Source organism: Lepidochelys kempii, chromosome 9 (assembly GCF_965140285.1).
Source record: "Lepidochelys kempii isolate rLepKem1 chromosome 9, rLepKem1.hap1, whole genome shotgun sequence".
In the NCBI taxonomy this organism is placed as follows: domain Eukaryota; kingdom Metazoa; phylum Chordata; order Testudines; family Cheloniidae; genus Lepidochelys; species Lepidochelys kempii.
The window spans coordinates 23,348,241-23,373,231 of NC_136388.1; the positions used below are offsets into that span (position 1 = coordinate 23,348,241).

General features: G+C 42.5%; 1 protein-coding gene across 2 annotated transcripts in view; it reads right to left on the bottom strand.

The window, feature by feature from the left end:
* The window catches only part of MLF1 (myeloid leukemia factor 1), a 32,447-nt gene extending 19,309 nt beyond the window's left edge, over positions 1-13,138 (bottom strand). Inside the window, exon 1 of one of the 2 annotated variants that reach the window (XM_073359562.1) lies at positions 12,994-13,138. In XM_073359562.1, coding sequence (XP_073215663.1) covers positions 12,994-13,046 — 53 coding nt within the window. In that variant the 5' untranslated portion in view covers positions 13,047-13,138. Of the gene's footprint in view, positions 1-12,742; positions 12,884-12,993 lie in introns of those variants that run through there. The other variant, XM_073359561.2, reaches the window with a different exon arrangement.
* Positions 13,139-24,991: the final 11,853 nt, after the last annotated feature.

Genomic DNA, 24,991 nt, shown 5'->3' on the forward strand with positions numbered 1-24,991 from the left:
TGATTTTGTATTGGTGTCAGTTCACCTCTCAGACAAATGTTCATATCACAAAATCCTTGTGACAGTTGCAGTAGAGAAGCTAAAGATTCGGTGGGTCTGAGAACCGAACTGTTGTCTCACTTCTACAGGCAGGCCCTCCAATTCAGGAACTGGTGTAGTTGATAGGAAAGATAGCCCTTGTTACTGCCTGAACTGTGTATGTTCTGTGAACGGAAGAGGCTCCAGTAGTCTGAACTATTAATCAGGTATAATTCATAATCACTACAGCAAGACAAAACATAAATCATTTTAAAAATGAAAAGGCAGATACTGCAAACACTTATGCAAGCAAGTAACTTTACTCTTGTGAGTAACTTCACTGAGATGCTTACACATGCAGGCAACGTATTTGCAGGACAAAGGCTGAAGTTCCTAAATTCAAGTGCTCCTCGTTCTCAGTTGAAAATAACAATGTTCTCAGAAAATGGTAACAAAAATATTATTGCTACTCTTTATTTCTCACACATTTTTATTCTGAGATGTGTATTCAACCGAATAACCATATTTTTATTACTTTAGAAGATCACAGGGTGGATAAAATAAATGATTTCTTTTTTAAATTAAAAAAAAATCGGATTTTTTATTTAAATCAGATTTTTTTGATAAAATGCTTTTTGAGGGAAAAAACCTGTCTGAAGATAGTTTTAATTAAGATCCATGACGAGAGATCATGTGATAGATTATAATTTCTAATTCTGTAGTATGAGATAATATATTCATGTAATGTTTAAGAAAAATTTTGTAAATGAGTTCCAATAGTTCATGGATTAGGGACCCAATTTTTGGGGGTTCTAGGGACTTCAGTATAGATTACTTAGGTTAATCTTTCTATCTACCCAATGGGACTCAGCATCAGAGATGCTTAGCTTTGCAGTTCTCAAACTGTGGATTTGTGTCTCCAGAGATAACATTCTTGTTAACAGCAAAAATGTTTTAAAATAAATATATATAACAAGATATAGATATAGATAGATGTGAGAAATAACAGACCTCAACCCTATTGTCCCTCTGCAAATTTGTGTACACAGAGTCAATCCCTTACTTCTCTCTAAAAGTGCAAAATTTCAGAAAGTTCAATGAATAGTAGATTGTTGGGGTTGAATAGATCCGGACAAGGAGAAGACGTCTGGAGACAAATGTGAGATGGGAGGGACGGGCAGCAGAAACAAAAGTGAAACTGTTTGACCAGCATATTCTAGAAGTCTTGAGGTCTTTCTGCAGGGGCAGGATTTTAGAATTGCACTATAAGAATTAATGTATAATTTGATTTCATCCTGATAGCCACCCCATTTGAATAGCAGAAAGGAATGACCCTCTGGGACTATGAGATTCTGTTTTCCCATATGCATTACAAATTGGGCCCTCTTTAGTTCTTTGTTTTGAGGTTTAGTTAGTAAGAGACAGGATTCTGTATTGTGTCTATGTTAAGTAGATTAGAGGAACGTTGAAGGCCTGGGTCTCAATGTAAATTGTTTTGGTTATCGACTAAAACTTAGCAAGGTTTAATTTGCAATGCCTTTTTGCTCGATATAAAATACTACTGTTTGTATTCTCAAAGTCTCTGTAAAAGACTGCTTGTGTGAATGAGGAATGCATGCATCAGGAAAAGATAAGGTGTGAAGGCCATTGTTAAGCAGATGGTCAAGAAAGGAGAAGCGAAGACACTTACTGAGATTTGTTGACGCCAAAGAACCATCAACATGTATCCATGACTGAGGAAGAGCAAATTGACCACCCTGAGGTGAAGGCTGGCACCCCTTAAGATAACTGATTAAATCGAAATCAGGACAGAATGACCCTCTCAGAGGTGTTTTGGAATGTTAACAGCAATCAATGAGTAAAATCTATAGACTTCAACAGAGAAAAAGGAATATAAGAACAGGGTGCTTTGCCATGGGACTTTGGGTTCGTCTTGCCACACTGCAGGAGCATCAGATCGCGACCAACAGTGCCCTGCTCCCCTCTGCGACCAATCTGTTTGGCCACTAAATTGATCCAGACTCTGGACTGGTAACTATGAACATCAACTGGCGGGTGGGGGAGGGGAGGGAGAGTTTGAAAAGCATATGCTAACTGTTGTATTCTCAATAAATGCGGCGTGCTGCCTTCTTCCCTATAAAGATCCCGTGTGCTTCTTATAAGTATAAGATTTCTGAGTGTAGCCTTCATTGATTTGAGATCTACCGTACCATTCGCTCACTAGATGGGAAAACCTATAATGGCAGCAGGCTGTAAAAGAGATCCAGTTTGGGAATATTTTAATGAAGTTCCTCTACCTGTGGGTAAGACAGGCATGCGCACAAAATGCAAACAGTACAACAAAGAAATGCAAGGCCTGGTTGCCCGAATGAAACAACATCATGAGAAGTGTTCTTTCGCAGGAGGAAGCTGCATTGAAGATGATGAAAGGAACAGGTCTGAACATGCAGGATCTTCAGGTTGGTAAACTTTTTGATTTCATACTTCTTTCTTAAGGACTGCCTGTCTTCTATCTGGACTATTCTTGAATTCTCATGTTTGAGCAAAAAATGTAGCTGTTACTCTATGGTACTATCATTTTAGATGCAGTTGTGATAAAAAATAAATAGCTGAAATGGGCAGATCCTCCTTTTACAATTTCACCTTTAAAGTAGTACTGAGTGTCAGTGAATGGAATGAGTACTACTAAATGAGCAGTATGGTAATAATAATTAAACAACTGCATTGACTTATTTTGTTTAGGAGAATCCATCCTCAACATATAGGATTCTGAAGACTATCCACCTTCAAGATCACCATCATTTTCTACAGTTTTAGAAAAAACGAGTTTTTGGGAGTGGTTGGGTCATTACAAAACCTAAACCTAATTTCCCCAATACTAATTTCTCCCTACTGTTACTCACACCTTTTTGTCAACTGTCTGTAATGGGCCACTCTCATTACCACTTCAAAAGTTATTTTTCCTCCAGTAGTATCCTGCTGTTAATTGATTTATCTCATTAGACTGACCTCACACTTGGTAAAGCAACCCCCATCCTTTCATGTATTTATACCTGCTACTGTATCTTCCACTGCATGCATCTGCTGAAGTGGGTTCTAGCCCATGAAAGCTTATACCCAAATATATTTGTTAGTCTCTAAGGTGACACAAGGACTCCTCATTATTTTTGCTGATACAGACTAACAAGGCTACCACTTTGAAACCTATAGTTTTAGAGTTATCTGCCAATGATAGTGTTTCAGTCTCATCATGTATGTCACATAGCCACAGTATATCACTTGCAGCAAAAAGAAAAAAAATCTCCATCATCCGGAAACAACCATAGATAAGCTTGTGATGAGAACCAGCAAATTACAAAAAGAGGTAATTGATGAAAAAATTGCCTGGTTTGTTTATGCACAAACTCTCCTTTCCGTACGATTGAGAACCCACACTTCATGAACATGGTTCAGTCATTAAGACCAGGATACAGTCCACACAACAGAGCAGATGTCGCAGGCAAATTGCTGGATAAAGGGTATGAAAGAGAAATTGAGCAGTGTGCAAAAAGTCTAGAGGGGGAAATTGTTAACCTGAGTCTTGATGGGTGGAACAATGTCAATGATCCTGTTGCATGTACTTGTGTGACAACAGAAGAAGGGAATGTCTTTCTTACAGAAACAATTGCAGAAACATTATAGAAACATTAGGAAATGCACACACAGCAGAATACTTACAAGTAGTAGCAGTAAAAGCTATAACAAACTGTGAAAAAAAATTCAAATGTCTAGTATGCAGCTTGGTCACAGACAATGCTGCAAATTTATCAAGGATGAGAAAAAATTATTTAGAAGAGTCCCAAGCTAATAACATACGGTTGCAATGCTCATTTGATTCACCTCCTAGCCAAAGACTTCAGTGTTCCAGAAATAAAGGCTAATGTTGTTGAAATTGCAAAATACTTCCGTAACAACTGCTTTGCAGCAGCTGCTCTGAAAAAAGTGGGAGGAACCAAGCTAACTCTCCCACAAGACTTGAGATGGAACTCAGTAGTGGACTGTTTTGAGCACTATATCAAGAAGTGGCCTAATCTGATCACTGTTTGTGAACAAAATAGATGGCACTGTCACAGCTAAAGTTCTCAACATTCGGTTTAAGAGAAATGTTGAACACATGCTGAGTACCCTGAAGCCTATTTCTGTAGCCTTGAACAAAATGCAGGGAAATAGCTGTTTTATTGCTGACACTGTTGAAATTTGGAGGGAACTGAATAAGATCTTAAAAAGAGAAATATGCAATGACAGAGTTAAACTACAAACATTAAAAAAACAAATGGGACAAGCACTATCTCCAGCTCATTTTCTTGCAAATATCCTCAATACTCGGTACCAGGGTCAAACCTTAACTGCTGAAGAGCAGGTGGCTATGACATGGACATCCAGCAATCATCCCTCTATAATGCCAACTATAATAAACTTCAGAGCTAAGGGTGAACCATTCAAGAAATATATGTCTGCGGATGATGTTTTAAAGAAAGTCACACCAGTGAACTGGTGGAAGTCACTTAAGCACTTGGATTCAGAGACTGTTGAAGTGATAATCTCACTTTTAACAGTAGTAGCTTCTTCAGCTGGCATAGAAAGAATATTTTCTTCCTTTGGACTAATTCATTCCAAATTGAGAAATCGTTTGGGACCTGAAAAAGCAGGAAAGCTTGTTTTTCTTTTCCAGATTATGAACAAACAGGAAAATTAAAGTGAAGACAACTGAGTTAGCTGCAGAAGCCAATATTTTAAGTTTCTCATGTTGACCTGGCTGACATAGTCCATTTAATTCTTTTTTTAAAATATTTCATTTAACTACTTTAGTTAGTTAAAAACAATTTTAACAAAAACACACCTGTTTTAAAAAAAACTTGAATGTTTAACTAAATTCAAAAATTCATATGGTTGTTTTGTTAAAGTATTACATGTTTGCTGTTGAAGAAAAAAATCCAGAATACATAACGCTGTTGTTTTAGTTATATAAAACAATTTAAATATCTGTCTGGTGACGTTCTCCTCCTAATACAGCATGGCAAGAAAATCCTCCAAATATAAATGATTAACCTGTTGAACTAGAGATAGTTCACCTTCCAGTGACTTCATAAATATCTGCTTCAATTACCGTTAGTAAATGAAATAACCAAACAATCATTCATTTTCTGATATAACTGTAAAATTAATCTGAAAAGTTTCCAAAATAAATCACTTTAAAAATGTAGTGTGTACCTTCTAAAAATGAAACCTACATCTATCTGAGTTGTGAAGAATATGTATTAAGGTTATAACAACCAACAAGAATGCACTTTAATGTAGAAATTCATGATTAAATCAAGTCTTCCTGACTAGTGATTTAAATCAAATCCACCCTGGAAGATCATACTTGGAATTAAATTATTTAATTAATTCACTATTGTAAAATAAAATTACATTAGTTCTGATTTGGAATGAGAAGTCAGAAGCAGCAGAAAGTCACACTGAAGATAACAGCTGGAGTGATATAACACATTGACAAGTTAAAAACAACAGAAGAGATCTAGCTTCTGCACTTGCCTAAGCTATTCAGAAGGAAATTCAGCTAGATCCTGGAAGCATTTTGATCAAGATCAGCTAGTGCTTCCCAGGGCCAGTTCTCTAGAGATAGAGACATTTATATTACTCTTAACCAAGACACTATTTACAATTCATCAGTCAAAAATCTCTCCTTGTTAGGCAGTGGAAGCCTTTATTATACTAATTTGGCAGTGAATCTAGTCATTGGCTGAAGAAGTAAGCTGATCCCCGTAGCTGTATGTAAAACAGCTCTGCAAGAACTGTTCCAGCAGTCAGTATCTCTCTCTCTCTCTCTCTCTCATACACACACACAGTAAAGTTTTTTTTCCCTTTCAAACAATCCCCCAGCCACTAGAGCAGCACTGGAGCCACACTAAGAAAAAAGGAGGAATGCCGACAGTTGAAAGTACAGGGGTGTTTCCACTATCCTTTAAACACGTGACCTACGATAAACTAGACTTTATATTTTTCATCTTTCCATTCCTTTTATATATAAATGAAAAGTTTCTAAATGGGACAATTACCAGCAATTGTGGCTTTCATGTGGGAATCCTTGTTAGGGGAAATTTTGTGGTTCCTGTAAAACCGTGTACATCTAGTTGCCACAGTATCGTATGACCATTTCTAGAGGTCAATGGTACCAATCAAGTATAAATGTATGAAAGCCTGAGGACTACAGAAAGTTAACTCCACAGGTAAGAATATTCTTCTTGAGATAAGGCCCAGAGCATGCTCTCAGGTGTGCATATGCAACATAGGAACGGCCATAGTGGGCTAGATCAATGGTCCATCTAGCCCAGTATCCTGTCAGTGGACAATGACAAATGCTTCAGAGAGAGTGAACAGAACAGGGCAATTTATCAAGTGATCCATCCCCTGTCTTCCAGTCCCAGATTCTAGCAGCCAGAGTTTAGGACACCCAGAGCATTGGGTTGCATCCCTGACCATCTTGGGTAAAAGTTCATGGAGGACAGGTCCATCAATGGCTAATCTAATTCTTTTTTGAAACGGGTTACACTTTTGGCCTTCACAATATCCCCTGGCATCAAGTTCCACAAGCTGACTGTGCATTTTGTGAAGCACTTCCTTAGGTTTGTTTTAAACCTGCTGCCTATTAATTTCATTGGTTGACCCTGGTTTCATGTGTTATGTGAAAGGGTAAATAACACTTATATTCACTTTCTCCACACCATTCATGATTTTATGGTAGCATATTCTATGCTAGCATCCCCCATTTAGTCATCTCTTTTTTAAGATGAATAGTCCCAGTCTTTTTAATCTCTCTTCATATGGAAGCTGTGCCATGCCCCTCATCATTTTTGTTGCCCTTCTCTGTACTTTTTCCAATTCTATATTTATTTTTTTCAGATGGAGCAACCAGAACTGCACATAGTATTCAAGGCGTGGCAAGCCATGGATTTATATAGTGGCATTGTGATATTTTCTGTCTTATTATCTATCCCTTTCCTAATGGTTGCTAACTTAGGTTTTGTTTGTTTTTGTTTTTTTTTAATACTGCTGCAGCAATGTGACCAGATGTTCTCAGAGAACTATCCAAAATGACTCCAAGATCCATCTTATGTGGTAATAGCTAATTTAAATCCCATTAATTTGTCTGTATAGTTGGGATTATGTTTTCCAATGTGCGTTACTTTGCATTTATCAAGATTGAATTTCGTCTGCCATTTTTTTGCCTAATCACCCAGTTTTGTGAGATCCCTTTGTAACTCTTCCCGGTCTACTTCAGAATTAACTAACTTGAGTAATTTAGTATGGTCTGCAAACTTTGCCATCTTACTGTTCACCCCTTTTTCCAGATCATTTATTAATATGTTGAACAGCATTTATTAATGCAGTACAGGGTTTAATTTTGTTTTGGTTCGGTTTTGTTCACAGCCAGTTTTGTCCAATGAACTATGTACTCAGCCAAAATTGTTGTAAACCATGTTAGTCCTTGAATAGTCCTTCCCATAAGAACCTCTTCTGTGCAATAAACACTTCCCTCAAGGTATTGTTAGCACTGTTATGTCATTTCATCTTGCACAGATCACCCATGAGGCAATTTCATAGTGATACGTACTGAAGAGAAATAGCTACACTGGTTATAGCTTCTTGTCTTTTTGGAAGAATGGATGGTGGTTGCTCTATTTCTTCTTTGCTCTAATCCACTCTAGTTTCTCTGAACTCCTGCTGCAGATACATTTGCCAAATGTAACACTGGCTGTCTCCTCATGTTAAAATTGTGCAACCCTGTCTCTGCAACTCAGGAGAAACATAAATAGAATGCTAAACTGTGTTCTCTGAGTTTAGATATTACCTCTTAGAAATAATGCTTGTTTTGACTGGTTTCAACCTGGTATGTCAGCCCTTCAGCCAACCAACTCCTGTTTTATGTACACGATATGTGAGCACCAGTGGCTCTTTGGTTATAGTATACTTGCATATTCAACCTATAGTATAAGTTCCAATTCGCATAGGCATCTTCATTTTTTAGCAAAAGCATGGCTTGCCCAATGTCTAAAATAAACACCCTTTCTAGCATGATGGGTAAGACCCTACCAAATTCACGGCCATGAAAAACATGTCATAGACCATGAAATCTGATCTCCCCCATGAAATCTGGCTGTTGTATTCTACTCCCACTCACACTTGTGTGCTGGTGGCGGTGGCGGTGCTGGCTTCAGAGCTGGGCAGCCGAGATCAGCTGCTGGCTGGGAGCCCAGCTCTGAAGCCAGCGCCATCAGCAGCAGCAGCAGAGAAGTGAGGGCGGCATGGTATACTATTGCTAACCTTACTTCTGCACCGCTGCCAGCAGCAGCGCAGAAGGGTGACAATACCATACCATGTCACCCTTACCTCTGTGCTGCTGCTTTCAGAGCTGGGTGGCCAGAGAGTGACAACTGCTGGCAAGGTGCCCAGCTGTGAAGGCAATGCCGCAGTCAGCAGCGGTACAGAAGTAAGGGTGACAATATTGTGGCACCCACCCCCCTAAAATAGCCTTGCGACCCCACCATGCATGATTCTTTTGGGTCGGGACCCTCATGATTACAACACACTGACAGTTCAGATTTAAATATCTGAAACCATGAAATTTACGATTTTTAAAATCCTTTGACGGTGAAATTGACCAAAATGGACATGAATTTCCTAGGGCCCTAATGATGGGGAAATCTAGAGATGTTAAAGGTTCCTGCCTTGACTGCTTACTTTTGAAGTAAAGGTACTTCCATGTAGTAGGCAAGCATTGAAGCAGAAAACTGAGACAGCTGATATGATGGACATTCAAAATATAGCCTGTAGTGTCATGTGTAACTGGAAAAAAAAATCTTACAGAAAAAAAAAAAAAACACACACAAGGGCAAAGAGTAACCTTAACAAGTACTGGGGCAGCATGAACTTGCTACTGGAAGCCTCAAAAGTAGCAGCAATATTTGGATTTTTTTCTGTATGGGAGGCCTTTTTAAGGGGGAGTTGTGGGGGGAGTATATAGAGGCTAGTAGTTGTTCTGATTCATAAAGTTCATGCGGTGAGTGATAGCTCAGTGGTTTGAGCATTGGCCTGCTAAACCCAGGGTTGTGAGTTCAATCCCTGAGGGGGCCATTTAGGGATGGGGCAAAAATTAGGTATTGGTGCTGCTTTGAGCAGGCGGTTGGACTAGATGACCTCCTGAGGTCCCTTCCAACCCTGATAGTCTATGTTTCTATGTATTTCCTTTTCTTTCACTCAGCAATTCCCAGTATGGAATCACGTTATAAAGACATTATTAGAGCGGGGTGGAAAATGGTGGTCCCATCCTGGGACATTTTTAGAGATTTTGAAAAAATTTCCTGCCCTGAACCCAGATAAAAAAACAATCTCAAAAATGTTTGTGAATTGACAATGGGGGGGAGGGGGGGGGATTTAAATAAATAATTTAGTTGGGACAATTGAAATGTTTTAACATTTTCAAAATGTTTTGATTTTTGATCCTTTCCATTTTACTAGTTTAAATTGCAAAATAAAAATTTGTTTGGAACAAAAAACCCAGACATTTTCATCTCAGAAATATCAAAATGGGACATGGACACTGAAGAATTCTTGAAGAAAAAATTTAGACAAACTGAGAATTAGATCAAGGTCAACCATTTCTTGTGAACAGTCAGTTTCAGACCAAAAAAAAAAAAAATCATCCTGACCAGCTTTACTAAAGATATTTATTGATAACTGAATCCTTACAAGTGTCAATAAATGTAATAATGAATATTCTGTTCCTAATTGGTGATGATGTAGGGCCAAGTTCTTCTTTCAGATATTATTCTACAGCACCATTGATGGGTGTGTGCTTTAGACTTGTAAGAATACATACCTATTCTATAGAGTTTAGAATTTATAATCTAGATTAGAGACATAAAAGGAGTGGGGGAAGAAGGGAATGGGAGAAATTACATGGAGTGATGTGATTTGGATTGTTTTGGCAAGTGTTTTTGCTTTAGTTGAGTCCAAAGCAGACAGCAAAGAATTACAAAGGGATCTCACAAAACTAGGTGACTGGGCAAGAAAAAGGCAGAGGAAATTCAATCTTGATAAATGCAAAGTAATGCACATTGGAAGACATACTCCCAACTATACAGACAAAATTTAAAAGTCATTGTGGATAGTTCTCTGAAATCCTCTGCTCAATGTTCAGAAGCAGCCAAAAAAGTTAACAGATAGTTTGGAACCATTAGGAAAGGGAGTAAGACAGAAAATATCATAACGCCACTATATAAAATGCACGGTATTTTATATACCTTGAATACTGTGTGCAGTTCTGGGTCACCCCATTTCAAAAAAGATATAACAGAATTGGAAAAAATACAGAAAAGGGCAACAAAAATGATTGGGGGTATGGAACAGTTCCCATATGAGACGAAATTAAAAAGACTGGGACTATTCATCTTGGAAAAGAGATAATAACTAAAGGGAGCTATGCTAGAGATCTATAAAAATCATGAATGGTGGGGAGAAAGCGTATAAGGAAGTGTTATTTACCCCTCCACTTAATACACAAATCAAGGCTCACCCAATTAAATTAATAGGGAGCAGGTTTAAAATAAACAAAAGGAGAACTTCTTCACGCAACGCACAGTCAACTTGTGGAACTCGTTACCAGAGGATGCTGTGGAAGCTAAAAGTACAAATGGGTTCAAAAAAGAATCAGATAAGTTCATGGAGGATAGGTCCATCAATGGGTATTAGCCAAGATGATCAGGGATACAACCCAATGCTTTGAGTGTCCCTAACCTCTCACTGCTAGAACAGGGGAGGGTTCACCTGATGAAATTGCCCAGTTCTGTTCACTACCTCTGAAGCATCTGGCACCAGCCACTGTCAGAAGACAGGTTACTGGGCTAGATGGACCACTGGTCTGACCCAGTATGGCCATTCTTATGCTCTTATTGATGCACAATCTTCTCAGACTGTGCTCCTTAACTAAAAAGTTTTTTTAGGTAGAGTACATAAGAAAAAAATCTAGTAGATTTTTCATAATACCTGTGCTCTGCACAGTCTATTAGGACTCTGCATAATATTTAAGTTGTATAATCATAAACCACTTTTTGTAGCATGTTGTCTTTACAGTCCCATTGGATCAGAGGTGGGCAAACTACGGCCCACAGGCCACAACCGGCCTGGCTCTTGAGCTCCCAGCCAGGGAGGCTAGCCCCCGGCCCCTTCCCTGCTGTCCCCCCTTCCCTGCAGCCTCAGCTCACCATGCCAGCACGTGGCTGTGAGCTCCTGCCGGGCAACGTGGCAGCATGGCTGCCAAACATGCTGCTCTGAGCGGCATGGTAAGGGGGTGAGGAATGGTGGGGTTGGATAAGGGGCTGGGAGTTCGGAGGGGGGCAGGGCAGTCAGGGGACAGGGAGCAGTTGGATGGGGTGGAGGTTCGGGGGGGGCAGTCAGGGGACAGGTAACAGGGGGGGTTGGATAGGGAGTGAGGTCCTGGGGGGGGGCAGTTAGGGGCAGGGGGGTCCTGGAGGGGGCGGTCAGGGGACAAAGAGTAGGAGGGTTGGATGGGTCGGGAATTCTGAGGGGGGCAGTTAGGGGACAGGAAGTGGGAGGATAGGGGGCTGTGGCCAGGCTGTTTGGGGAGGCACAGCTTTCCCTACCCAGCTCTCCATACAATTTCAGAGCCCCGATGTGGCCCTCAGGCCAAAAAGTTTGCCCACCTCTGCATTGGATCAACTGAAGCATCAGGCAACCCACATTTTCTGCAGTTAAGAAATCATAAAAATATGGATTAAATCTTTTTTTAAAATATAAGATATGGGCATTTTAGCCGATAAGACTACAATATACAAATGAATTGTGCAACAGTGTGAGAGTATGATGACTGGCAGTTGCCTCTGATATGACCGTTCACCAACTAGGATGTGATAATACCCATCACGCAACATTGAATTCTTTGTAGGGTAGCCTCGAGTGGGGAAAGTGGGAGAAACAGGGAGACGAGAAGAAGAGCACCAGTATGATGGTTCTGGAAATCACTTCATGTTTCCTTACCTGTCATCTCCTCGAGATTAAAATAAGAGATGTATTAACCCAGTGCTTACTGGAACATACTGTAAACCAAGAAATCTATCTATATCTAACACACACAAAGGTAAAGCCATTAAACACAGCCACAAAGACAGGTTTCAGAGTAACAGCCGCGTTAGTCTGTATTCGCAATAAGAAAAGGAGTACTTGTGGCACCTTAGAGACTAACCAATTTATTTGAGCATAAGCTTTCGTGAGCTACAGCTCACGCTCTGCCATCTGGACGACAGTTATGCAACTGTGAACGCCAATGCTTCATACGGTTCGCATGTACTGGCCTGACCACCCGCCACCGGCAGATCTCGAGAACACGAGGATAAAAAAAGCCAGCCCACTCCCGCCACTGCGAGCAATGGGCAGAGCGGCAGCCTAAGTCCCTGACCCAAAGTCTTCCCCAAGCGGCTCTGTTAGGTTTCCTCCCCAGCTGAAAGGAGCGGAGCAGGACACTCACAGCCAGGCGCCTTCACCATCTTTCTGCTTTCTACAGTTTTTCTGGCTAGTATTTCAGGGGGCCGAAGATCCCGGTTCCGATTCGGGCCCCTCCCCTCCACGTCTCCCCGGCGCGCATCACGCTCACAGCCACCTTACCTACCTGCCCGGCAAGGGCTGAAGCGCAAACGCCGGGCAGGAGACCGAGGAGACGAAGCTGAGGAGCCGGCTCCGGGCGGAGGATGAGCCAGGCAAGGCAGAGAGAGCCGCACACATCAGGCCGGCCGGCCGGTGCAGCCCCCCCGAGCCTCGGGCGGGTGGAAGCTGTCCACGCGCAGGGGTCGCGGTCGCTGCCGCTGCCGCCGCCGCCCTCCCCAGACCCCCGCCAGGTGCCTCGCCCCGCCGGCCACTCACCGGAAGAAGGGGTCTTCCTCGAAGAGGTCCCTCAGCCCGCCGGCGCCAAACATGGCTGCGACTCCGCTCCTCCGCCTCCCTCCCGACTCGCCGTGGCACGGCAGCTGCAGCCCCAGCGCAGGCGGCGAGCCCGTCGGCTCCTCGCCGCCCAGCAAGCTCATGTGAGGAGCCGCTCACGTCCCATTGGCTGCCACGGGCCTTGGCTGCCTCCCAATAGGGTGGGGGAACGGAGTGGGAGGGTGTCGTGGTGGGGCTGCTGCCCTGGCAACCGCTTTCAACACAAGGCCTGGGCTTGGGCTGCTGGCCAGGTCCAGAAGCTTCTGGCTCGGCTGGAGCCTCAAGGGCAGCAGGTTACGGGGGCGGACAGCACCATGACAGCAGGAGGGGAGCCCCTATGGACGGGGGGACCGGGCAGGGCACCATGACAGGGGGGAGGGGAGCCCCAAGGACAAGGCACAGGACTGACACAGCAGCACAATAAAGTAGGTTGCAGCATGAGTACTTAGACACTCAGCACCAACATATTAGGGGGACCAGAGCATAGGGATGGAAAACCATGAAGTAGGGGGGCCTGAGGGACGATTACCTCAGAGAGCAGCTCCAGAGAAAACTATGGTGCAGGGGCACTAAATAACCATATGGCCGCCTTGGGCCTCTTGGGTGGAAGCACAGGCCTATGGAATATAGGAAGTCTAGGGCTACAGCATGTGGGGTTTCCAGCACCCAAAATGGAGTGCTATCCCCATAGCACTATTATACAGGGTCCCCAGTGCCATGGGCCAAAGAAAAGTCCAGGGGCAAGGGGCCAAAGCAAACAGTGCACTGTAAGACAATGAAAAATAGCAGAGACTTGGAAAAATATATTCTGTAGCTAGGAAGCAATAGTCTATTTAGAGACAAGGAACAGAATTTGTGTAGGAAGTGGAGATGGGAACAATTTCCCTTCTTTCCACTTTCAAATTATTCATTATTTGTTTTACTTTAGCCCTAGGAGCCTTAGTCATAGACCAGGATCCCTGAGTGTTAGGCCCTTTGAAACACAGACCAAAAAGACTGTCTCTGGCCCCCAAGGCTTACAGTCTAAATACAAGTCAGTATAGATTTGTTCCTGTGCTTCTTTAGGGAGTTTCTTGAGCAGATGGAACAGGAACAAATTTACACTGACACACCCCTGGAGCCCTGACCAGGGGTATTCTATCTGCTACCTAAAATCCATAAACCTGGGAATCCGGACGCCCCGTCGTCTCAGGCATTGGCACTCTGACAGCAGGATTGTCTGGCTGTGTAGATTCTCTCCTCAGGCCCTAGGCTACCAGCACTCCCAGCTATCTTCGAGACACCACTGACTTCCTGAGGAAACTACAATCCTTTGGTGATCTTCCAGAAAACACCATCCTGGCCACTATGAATGTAGAAGCCCTCTACACCAACATTCCACACAAAAATGGACTACAAGCCATCAGGAATAGCATCGCCGATACCATCATGGCAAACCTGGTGGCTGAACTTTGTGACTTTGTCCTCACCCACAACTATTTCAGATTTGGGGACAATTTATACGTTCAAGTCAATGGGACTACTATGGGTACCTACATGGCCCCTCAGTATGCCAACATTTTTATGGCTAACTTAGAACAACGCTTCCTCAGCTCTCGTCCCCTTACACCCCTACTCTACTTGCGCTACATTGATGACATCTTCATCATCTGGACCCATGGGAAGGAGGCCCTTGAGGAACTCCACCATGATTTCAACGATTTCTACCCAACCATCAACCTCAGCCTGGACCAGTCGACACAAGAGGTCCACTTCCTACACACTACAGTGCTAATAAGCGATGGTCACATAAACACCACCCTATACTGGAAACCTACTGACTGATCTACTTAACGACATGCCTCCAGCTTTCATCCAGACCACATCACACGATCCACTGTCTACAGCCAAGCTCTAAGATACAATCACATTTGCTTCGATCCTTCAGACAGAGACAAGCACCTACAGGATCTCTGTCAAGCATTCTTAAAACTGAAATACCCACCCGGTGAAGTTAAGAAACAGATTGACAGAGCCAGAAGGGTACCCAGAAGTAACCTACTACAAGACAGGCCCAACAAAGAAAGTAACAGAATGCCACTAGCCGTCACCTTCAGCCCCCAACTAAAATCTCTCCAGCACTTCATCAAGGATCTACAACCTATCCTGAAGGACAATCTCTCACTCTCACAGACCTTGGGAGACAGGCCAGTCCTCACTTACGGACAGCTCCCCAACCTGAAGCAAATACTCACCAGCAACCACACACCACACAACAAAAATACCAATCCAGGAACCAAACCCTGCTACAAAGCCCGTTGCCAACTCTGTCCTCATATCTATTCAAGGGACACCATCATAGGACTTAACCACATCAGCCACCCCATCAAGGGCTCATTCAACTGCACATCTGCCAATGTGATATATGCCATCATGTGCCAGCAATGCCCTTCTGCGATGTACATTGGCCAAACTGGACAGTCTCTATGCAAAAGAATAAATGGACACAAATTTGACATCAGGAATCATAACATTCAAAAACCAGTAGGAGAACACTTCAATCTCTCTGGTCACTCAGTAACAGACCTAAAAGTGGCAATTCTTCAACAAAAAAACTTCAAAAACAGACTCCAACGTGAAGCTGCGAACTGGAATTAATTTGCAAACCATCAGATTAGGCCTGAATAGAGACTGGGAGTGGTTGGGTCATTACAAAACCTAAACTTAATTTCCCCAATACTAATTTCTCCCTACTGTTACTCACACTTTCTTGTCCACTGTCTGTAATGGGCCACTCTCTTACCACTTCAAAAGTTATTTTTCCTCCCTTGGTATCCTGCTGTTAATTGATTTATCTCATTAGACCTACCTCACACTTGGTAAAGCAACCCCCATCCTTTCATGTATTTATACCTGCTCCTGTATTTTCACTCCATGCATCTGATCAAGTGGGTTCTAACCCACAAAAGCTTACGCTCAGATAAATTTGTTAGTCTCTAAGGTGCCACAAGGACTCCTCATTATTTTTGCTGATACAGACTAACACGGCTACTACTCTGAAACCAGTCTACAACAGTGATACTCAGACAGTGGCTCTTTAATGTGTCTCCTGCGGCTCTTTGTAGCACCTGATATTAAAACACTGTGTGATTTAATTATTAACCAATCTAAATTGTTAACCACTCGGTGCTTTTACTATGTTATTAACCAATTGTAGTTGATAAAATAATAATACTTGGTCATTCATTTTACTGAGAGAATAATATACATATATAATAAATAAAACAATTCATACTACTGTGGCTTTTTTGGGTAATGTTGATTGCTATTTGGCTCCTGAACCACTGAGGTCTGAGTATCACTGGTCAAAGTAAAACAAGACATTACGGATGGAAACAGACAGATGGTGGGAGTAGCAGGAACAATGAGATGATATTGGTCCTCATGACAGGCTAGTCTCTTGCACACTAGTAGTCAAACTGTTGTCAAGTTTTATGTAGGCATCATGCCAAAGTTTTAAGGAATTTGAAGGTGGATAATGAGGTGGCTTTGAGGATATTTACCAAGAGCACCTTCCAAGTCTGTGGGGCAGCATGGGAGAAAGGATGAAGGTATCTAAAAATGTAACAAGTGGACAGTGAAGATTCACGCCATTGGGCAATCAGAGGCAAACACTGACAAATCATTGAGTCTCAGAATGGGAGACTTGGCAAGCACTGCACTAGAGTACTGGTTTTCTGTAGCTAAATACAAATAAATCTACTTGGTAACAACTTGCACAACAGGATATGTGTACACTCAGCTAGCCAGGGTTGTGAAATCCTTGACCATAGGTTCTTTATTCATCAGTCCATTGTATATGTATGAAGGGTGGGTCCAGGATCTGTTCCTAAATTGGTAGTATCTGTTTGTGTCCTCAACTGCCTTTGACTTCAATGTTTCTTTGCTACTTGGAACTGATTAGTGAATATATGGTAAAGGTAATAAAATTATTTGTTGTTTTTTTAAAATTATATGTGTTCATCCATACAAGTTTTCTTTCCATAGAAAAGGATTCTGAACTGTCATTATCTGGTGAGAGGGGGAGAACACAGTGTTTCAGTGGTAGGGTTTAGCGATTGGTTGCATGCTACAAGTACTGTGAGTTCTGTAGGCTGCTATAAGGCTTTTGGGTCCTCTGGGATTCTAAAATCTCGATCCATTATTTTGTGATGTACTTTTCATTACTAAGATTGTCTCTCAGATTCTAAATATTCCCTACATACTAATGCAAAGATCTTGTAAGAGAAAAATCAGTATTTAGGAACAGAACATATTGGTACCAATGAAACAGTAAATAAGGCTAAGTTTTTGTCACGATTATTTTTAGTAAAAGTCATGGGCAGGTCATGGGCAATAAAGAAAAATTCACGGACGCCCTTGACCAGTTTCTGACTTCGACTAAAAATAATTGTGACAAAATGGGGGGGAGGGGTGTCCAGCACCCATTGCTGCTGTGTCTCTGGGGTCCACAGGTGCCCGTGGAGGCTGAGAGTACTGAGGTTGCCCCCTGTGGCAGCTGGGAGCTGTGGGGTCTCCCCACTGCCTGCGGCAGCTGGAAGCTGCAGGGGGCCCCCCGCTGCAGAGCTCTGGGGCTGGAGGCTGGGAGTTATGGGGGGCTCGCCACCTGCAGCAGCCGAGAGCTACAGGGCCCCGCTGGCTTAACGCTCCAGCCCAGCTGCCCCAGTGCTGAAGTGGAAGATGTCACGGAGGTCTCTGGAAGTGATGAATTTAAACTACTGTTCAAAAAATGACAGCTTTTGTGATACCATTAACTTTTGTGGTGCAAAGCAAACTTTGATCCAGCTTAACTGGTATGTGGGAATTAGGCTGCACAGTTAGCTTCACAGTGTAGGGGCTGTTGCTAGGGAAAAGATGGCATGACTGGAGTGTACTTCTGCAGCTGCTGGAATGGTCCCTGGTGGATAATGTCAGCTGGCATAATTTAGAGCAGCAATTTGTTTCTTGGGAGCTGATTTGCAGCCTCAGGATCAGCCATCTTTATGTTCTTCCCATCTGAGCTCCTCTGAACACCAAACATCCAGTCCCAAGGATCTGGAACACAGCTTTGGAAGGGCTCCCGGCATCTTTGCATGCCTGAATATTTGGGAGGTGGGGCAAGAGTAGATCAGGGAAGTGATTTGTTATGATCTGGGTGAAACCTGGTTATGGGTTGTCATTCAAAAAGTCATTCAAACTGATGTGTGAACACACCCTTCATTCAGGATATTTGTAAGAGACACTTAAGGGGCCACACCGTAAACAAGGACTAATAGATTCTGCCCAGAAGCTAGCAGTACTCTGTGAGCTGGGGATTCCACTGTGTATTGGGACCAGGGGTGTGTGTGTGAGAGAGAAAACAGAACACACAAACTGAAAGCAGACACAGAACAGAAAGTGAAGCAGAGACAAAAAGCAAGAAAGCCAAGCAGTAGCCATTGAGCACAGTGTGTGACCCTGGAAACACTAAAGAGAGCACTTTTGGGTTTGGTGTTGGGTAAAGAGGCTTCAGTCTATAAGTTAAGAAACTGCTTCTTTTGTTCTTAGTTTCTCTTCTGTTCAGAGAAGCAGGACCTAGTACATCATTTTAAATAAGACTGCATTAAAGAAAAGACCAGACTCCATCAATTTTTATTTCCAGCTGGAACACCCCCAGAGCACTGAACTTAACTAACTACTCAGATCAAAAAGGGGCAACACTGGTGTCAGCAGTAGGATCCAGGAGAGGGATTGTGAGCTGGTATTCCTGTTGAACCAAGATGGAACTGTGATGCTTTGGGGGTCCACCCAGGTTCTGGCACCACCTGTCTACTAACCCTGGGTGCGTCTGTGCTGTGCAGGTTTGACCTGGAGCTCTGACCCCAGCAATATACAGCATAGGGGCCTCACCCTGGATTCCACCAACCTAGTTACTCCTTGCAGAGTGACACCAAAAGCCCTTCCAGTCCCAAGTTTCCTCAAAACTGACATGACACCTTTTAGATACAGATTATGACAACAGTGTGTTGGGGCAATAAGTGTGTCAGGTCTGATGTAAGTTGTGGTATGGTGTGCCCTCTACTAGTGAGCACTGAGGGACTCCCTGGGTCACAGGAATGTATAATGGAATTACTTGCAGAAATCAGAAATGGCCAGCAGGAATTAAAATGAGACCTAAAACTGGAGCTGGAGATTTTGCAAAAGGAATTAACACAGGACCCAAAACAAGAGCTGGAGATTTCCCAGAAAAAGCTCAGAGATGATTTGTAGGTTGAGATAAGATCCCTTTTGGAACAGAAATGACAAAGTGCCTGGACAAACTGGAAACCAACTGCCATGCAGTGAGGCTGGAATGGTAAAATAGCTTGATGAGGTAACCAGCAACCTGACTGCCACAAAACAGAAGTTTTTCCATGAAATAGTGGAGACCAAGCAGGCTTTGACCAGTTTGGAACTTGCTAAGAAAGATGAGCTGCAAGGACTTAAGGAGCTGAAATTTCAACTCCAGAAGGAACTTAAAGGATCACAGACCACAGTAGAAGGCAACCGTCTGGATGTGGAAGTGACCAATTAGAGGACTTGGGTGAGACTGGATATTTACAACAGTTTTTTACCCTGTTTGTAATCCATAGAGGCGCAGAGGGGAGAGGTCAGGCTGTCCCAGCTCAGATGATGCAAAAGCCTGCTATCTTTGAGGGGAAAACTCCCTGTGAGGCTTATTTGGCTCAATTCAACATTGTAATTCGAATGGCTAGGAAGAAAGACAGAAAGGGGCAGCCAATTTCGGTGGCGCAGCTCTGATGCTGCTGCAGAACTCACACCCAGAAAAGAAAATAAGTTATCCAGACCTGGTACAAGCCTTTGACATGTAGTTTGGAGCTACCTATCAATCTGAGCTGGCCAGGGCACAGCTGAGAGCTAGGAGAGGAAAATATGAACCCCCACCTCAACTGGCAGAGGACCTGTGGAGGCTTGTGTTCCTGGCATACCGAGACACCAACGAGGCCTTCCAGGATAAGTTGGTGAGGGATCAATTTATAGATGCTAAGCTGGACTTGAACTTGCAGATCAAGATCAGTAAAAGGAGGCAAAAGGCACTCTAAGAGGCTATGGAATTTTCCACAGAACTTGAATCTTTCCTTGCAGCAGTGCACCAGAAGAGGAAGCAATTAAGCTGATCTCCAAGAGCCCTGTAAGTAGAGCTCTGTGTCTGATGAAAGAGGGGATTCTGACTTCATCCATGACATTATTGAATGATTAAAAAAACTGATAAATTCAGTTTGGAAAAGAAGGCAAAGCTGCAATAATGCAAAAATTAAAGGAAACAGTTTAGTTAAATGCTAGTAATGTGACAAAATTGGCCACAGAAGAAAGGATTGTTATAAATATAAGGTAGGCCAAGACAGACTGCCACAAGTGTCTTGTGAAAGGCAGTCTTCCAGTTTGGGAAAATGGAGAGCACAAAGCTGAAGGGTCAAAACTTGGTAGAATCACAAAGAGCAGCTCCACCGTTTTGTATTGATCTGGGCAGCTGAAGAACAATGGGAGCTTGGCTATTGAGCATGTAATAGGATCTATAAAATGCACAGCAGTGATTGAGACTGGTTCAAATATAAGTTATTAAACCAGACATGCTAAAAAAGTCTAGGGAATTAGGTATCCAAACTGAACCACCTAATTGGACTGAAATTGAGACATTCATTGGGGTAAGGGCACCCATTCAAAAACTGGGTTTGAAGATTGGCCGTTTGGAACTTGAGCAATAAGTCTGGGTGACTGAAATAGATGAGCTAATAATGGGCTTGGATTTCTTTATAGTTAACAACTGTGTAATCAGTGCCAGGATTCAGTCTGTGGAAATTCCCTTTAAAGGTATTGCCCAGGTGAGACAAATGGTTTTTTGGAATTGGTTTGCAGTGATCCAATTGTCCTGTCCCTGGGGCAGAAACCATTATATCAGATACATGCTGTGGTAGGCTTCTGGCATGAGAAAGATGGGGAGTGGTTGAAACTTATGTAGAAACCCAGAGTCTCAGGACAATCTTAGCTGCCTAAGCTCTTGTGAATCTGAAATAATAATTGATCCTTGTTCATTTGTTGAATGTTTCTGACAGGCAGCAAATAGTTAAAAAGGGAAACCATTGTAGTGGTCAGCAGAGTGTGATTTAGCATTTTCAGAGTTGAAAAAGGCTTTTTGGGACTGTTCTCCTCTTGGCTTATCCATATTTCAAACCTCCTTTCATATTGGACACAGATGCTAATGCTTGCGGTTTGGGGGCCAGGATTTCAGATTGGCAGCCCTTCCTTTCCCCAAAATCTGAGATTGTAGCTATGGAAGTTGAGGCTTGAAGAGTTGTTATAGAGGTTGTCATAAATATAAAGGGAAGGGTAAACCCCTTTGAAATCCCTCCTGGCCAGGGGAAAGCTCCTCTCACCTGTAAAGGGTTAAGAAGCTAAAGGTAACCTCGCTGGCACCTGACCAAAATGACCAATGAGGAGACAAGATACTTTCAAAAGCTGGGAGGAGGGAGAGAAACAAAGGGTCTGTGTGTCTGTCTATATGCTGGTCTTTGTCAGGGATAGACCAGGAATGGAGTCTTAGAACTTTTAGTAAGTAATCTAGCTAGGTATGTGTTAGATTATGATTTCTTTAAATGGCTGAGAAAAGAATTGTGCTGAATAGAATAACTATTTCTGTCTGTGTATCTTTTTTGTAACTTAAGGTTTTGCCTAGAGGGGTTCTCTATGTTTTTGAATCTAATTACCCTGCAAGATATCTACCATCCTGATTTTACAGGGGGGATTTCTTTATTTCTATTTACTTCTATTTTTATTAAAAGTCTTCTTGTAAGAAACTGAATGCTTTTTCATTGTTCTCAGATCCAAGGGTTTGGGTCTGTGGTCACCTATGCAAATTGGTGAGGCTTTTTATCCAACATTTCCCAGGAAAGGGGAAACCAAACCTTGTCCAGGAAGTGGGGTGCAAGGTTTTGGGAAGTATTTTGGGGGGAAGGACGCGTCCAAACAGCTCTTCCCCAGTAACCAATATTAGTTTGGTGGTGGTAGCGGCCAGTCCAAGGACAACGGGTGGAATATTTTGTACCTTGGGGAAGTTTTGACCTAAGCTGGTAAAGATAAGCTTAGGAGGTTTTTCATGCAGGTCCCCACATCTGTACCCTAGAGTTCAGAGTGGGGGAGGAACCTTGACAGAGGTGAACTCTCATTTGAACAGAATGGGCAGGTTCTGCCAGCAAAATCAAAAGAAACAATAGGCATTCCTCAGGAGCTGCTGAAAGAAGCCCCTTTTGGTGGATGAAAGAGGAAGTGAAAACTCCCACAGGGGCTTGGATGGGAATAAAATTCAGTTGGGGTTGGTGATGTAAAAACATCTTGACAGAAAGACACTGCACATATGTAGATAGCTAACCTTGTATCATTTTCAGTTTGTTACATTGTTTGTATTTTCTGTTTGGGAATGGGTCGTACTGGGTATCACCATTTTGGCCGAGGAACGTAAAAACCCCAACAAATCAGTTATATGTGTGAGGAGAAGATGGTATGAGGAAGTCAGTGGAGTGGGAATCTCTTCTTTCCCTTTATTCACTATAGGATGGGGAGAGCTATATTCCAATGGGGGAAAAATACATTCTATGGCAGCAAAGCCTGTCCAGACCTGCTGGCAATTCTTTTGCAATGCGGTCAGCCTCTCGGTTGTGCTAACCCATTCAGTTTCCCTGGTGGTCAGTCAGGTGAGGAGATCCTGCACCTTCTAGTAGGAAATGGAGAAGGCATTCTTTGCCCTGATGTCCTCCCTCAGTGTCCCAATTGTTACATGTGTCCGTGAGAGAGGGCAGAGTTACAGAATGTGACCCTGGGGTGGGAATAGGGTTGGGCAGGAGTATAGGAATTACATGGCCATCCTAAAAGGTCTATCACCTTTCAAGATTGGCATAGCTCATCTGCAGTGAGGAAGATGGCGGGGTGATGCAGCTCTGGCTAAGAGCCACACTGCAGAAGCTACCATGCCAGCATATGGCCTTAGGTGGAAAACTGACATAAAAGATGAATGAACTGGGCCAGCAATATTTTTGAAAAATATCTGTAATCAGATGAGCATTGATTTTGCTGTCCACTGATGTGCTCTTTTTTGTAAATCAAGCAAGTGGTGATATTGCAGCCTTAGGATACACTCTGAGTTGAAACAGTTGCTATTGGAAAAAGGTGTATAGTGATTGACTGGTGGGCATGTAGGTCTGACAGAGAAAGGGTTACCCACTGATTATTCAAGTGAAGTCTGTGAATTGTTTGTACATTTCTAGTGAAAGACTGTCAAATAAAAACAAAACAGGGCTGTGATTCTGTAGTCACAGAACTGTAACTATAAAGCTATGAGGCTCTTTTATATAGAAACTTGTGTCAACTGTGGTATTTTACTAAGTTGCATTGCTCAGAAGCAAAATCCATCTTGGATTCTGAACAGAAAAAAAGTGATTAAAAATTATCATAGTAAAAATATCATACTTTGCACTTCTATAGCCCTTCAATTTATGGATCTCAAAGTATTTTCAAGTTATATCTTGCAATCTTCTCATGAAGTAAAGAACTATTATTGTCCCCATTTTGTCATTGAGACACAGAGTTTTCAGTAATTGACCTGCCCAAGGCCACATGGGAAGTCTGTGGTAGAGCCAGGAATAGAATGATAGTCTGCTGACTGCCTTCCTCTGAGTTAGCCACAAGATTATCCTTCCCCTAAGAAGGAGGGAAGGAAGTCTCCGGAGAAATGGCCTTATGGGAGCATAGATAAGTCCTAAGAGCATTAGAACTCAAAAGAGAAGTTAAAGAAGGAAAAAGTGGCAACAATGTGCAGAGAAATTGGAATTAGCTAATCCCTTATCTTTTTCACTGCTGGTCCTCCATTGCGTCAATCAAAGCTACTGGGTTAACTGCATCTCTGACTAATTCTGGTCTCCTCAACTGCATACCCTCTCCGGTCTCAGGCCTAGAGCCATCACCTTTGTCAGGATCGAATCACGCATCCTGGTAGGTCAGCTATGATTACTTCAACAAGTCTGCTTTATGTCCAGATCCTGTAAGTCTGTTCCCTCCAGAAGTAATGATACTGGTAACCAGTGACCAGATAACTTTCTTAATGCAAAGTATTATTTATCTGAGACAGAAACATTTCAGAGAAATCAGATTTTAAAACAATAAAACAGGCTATATGCATGTCTAGTTTACCAAAGGTCCACATGGGGATCTTGGTACGTTTAAACTTCCTATAGACCCTCTTCCCTCTCAAAGATAGCTGGGGTCTAGGTCACACACTCTCTTCCCTTAATTCACAAAATAGTTCACTCTCCTTGCTTCAGGGAGAGTCTTCTTTAAAAGGTGCTTAGTCCTTTTGATCACCCTCCTTTCCAGAGAACAAGTCACTTTTTAACTCTTTATAGCCCCTTGATCTGTTGGGTCCCAGCATTGCCAAAACAGGGCTTGTCACTTGGTTGGAGACAGGATATAAGGTCCTCAGAGGTAACATTTTGACCATTGTCTTTTATGTGTGTGACTGGGACTATTGTGTTGCTTTCTTGATTGCTTTTCCAACAGCCCTCTCAAGCTCGATCAATACATGCAGACAGGAAAGATTTCTAACCCAGTATGCTATAACTTCACTTCACTGACCAGGTCACATAAAAATCACATAAATCTGACCAGGTCACATAAATCACAAAATGATTACATATCATTATTCTTAGATTGCTACAAGCAGCTCCTCATCCATTACAGCAAGTGTGTTTGCTATTTATTACTATTTCACTGGTATCCAGGCTACTGGCATGTTAGCACATATCTGTTTTTTTCTGCAGAGCAAGTAGGTTTTACTTGGTCATACCTGGCACGTTCAGCAGCAGTTCAACAGCTCTACAAACTCGCCTCCTCTTAG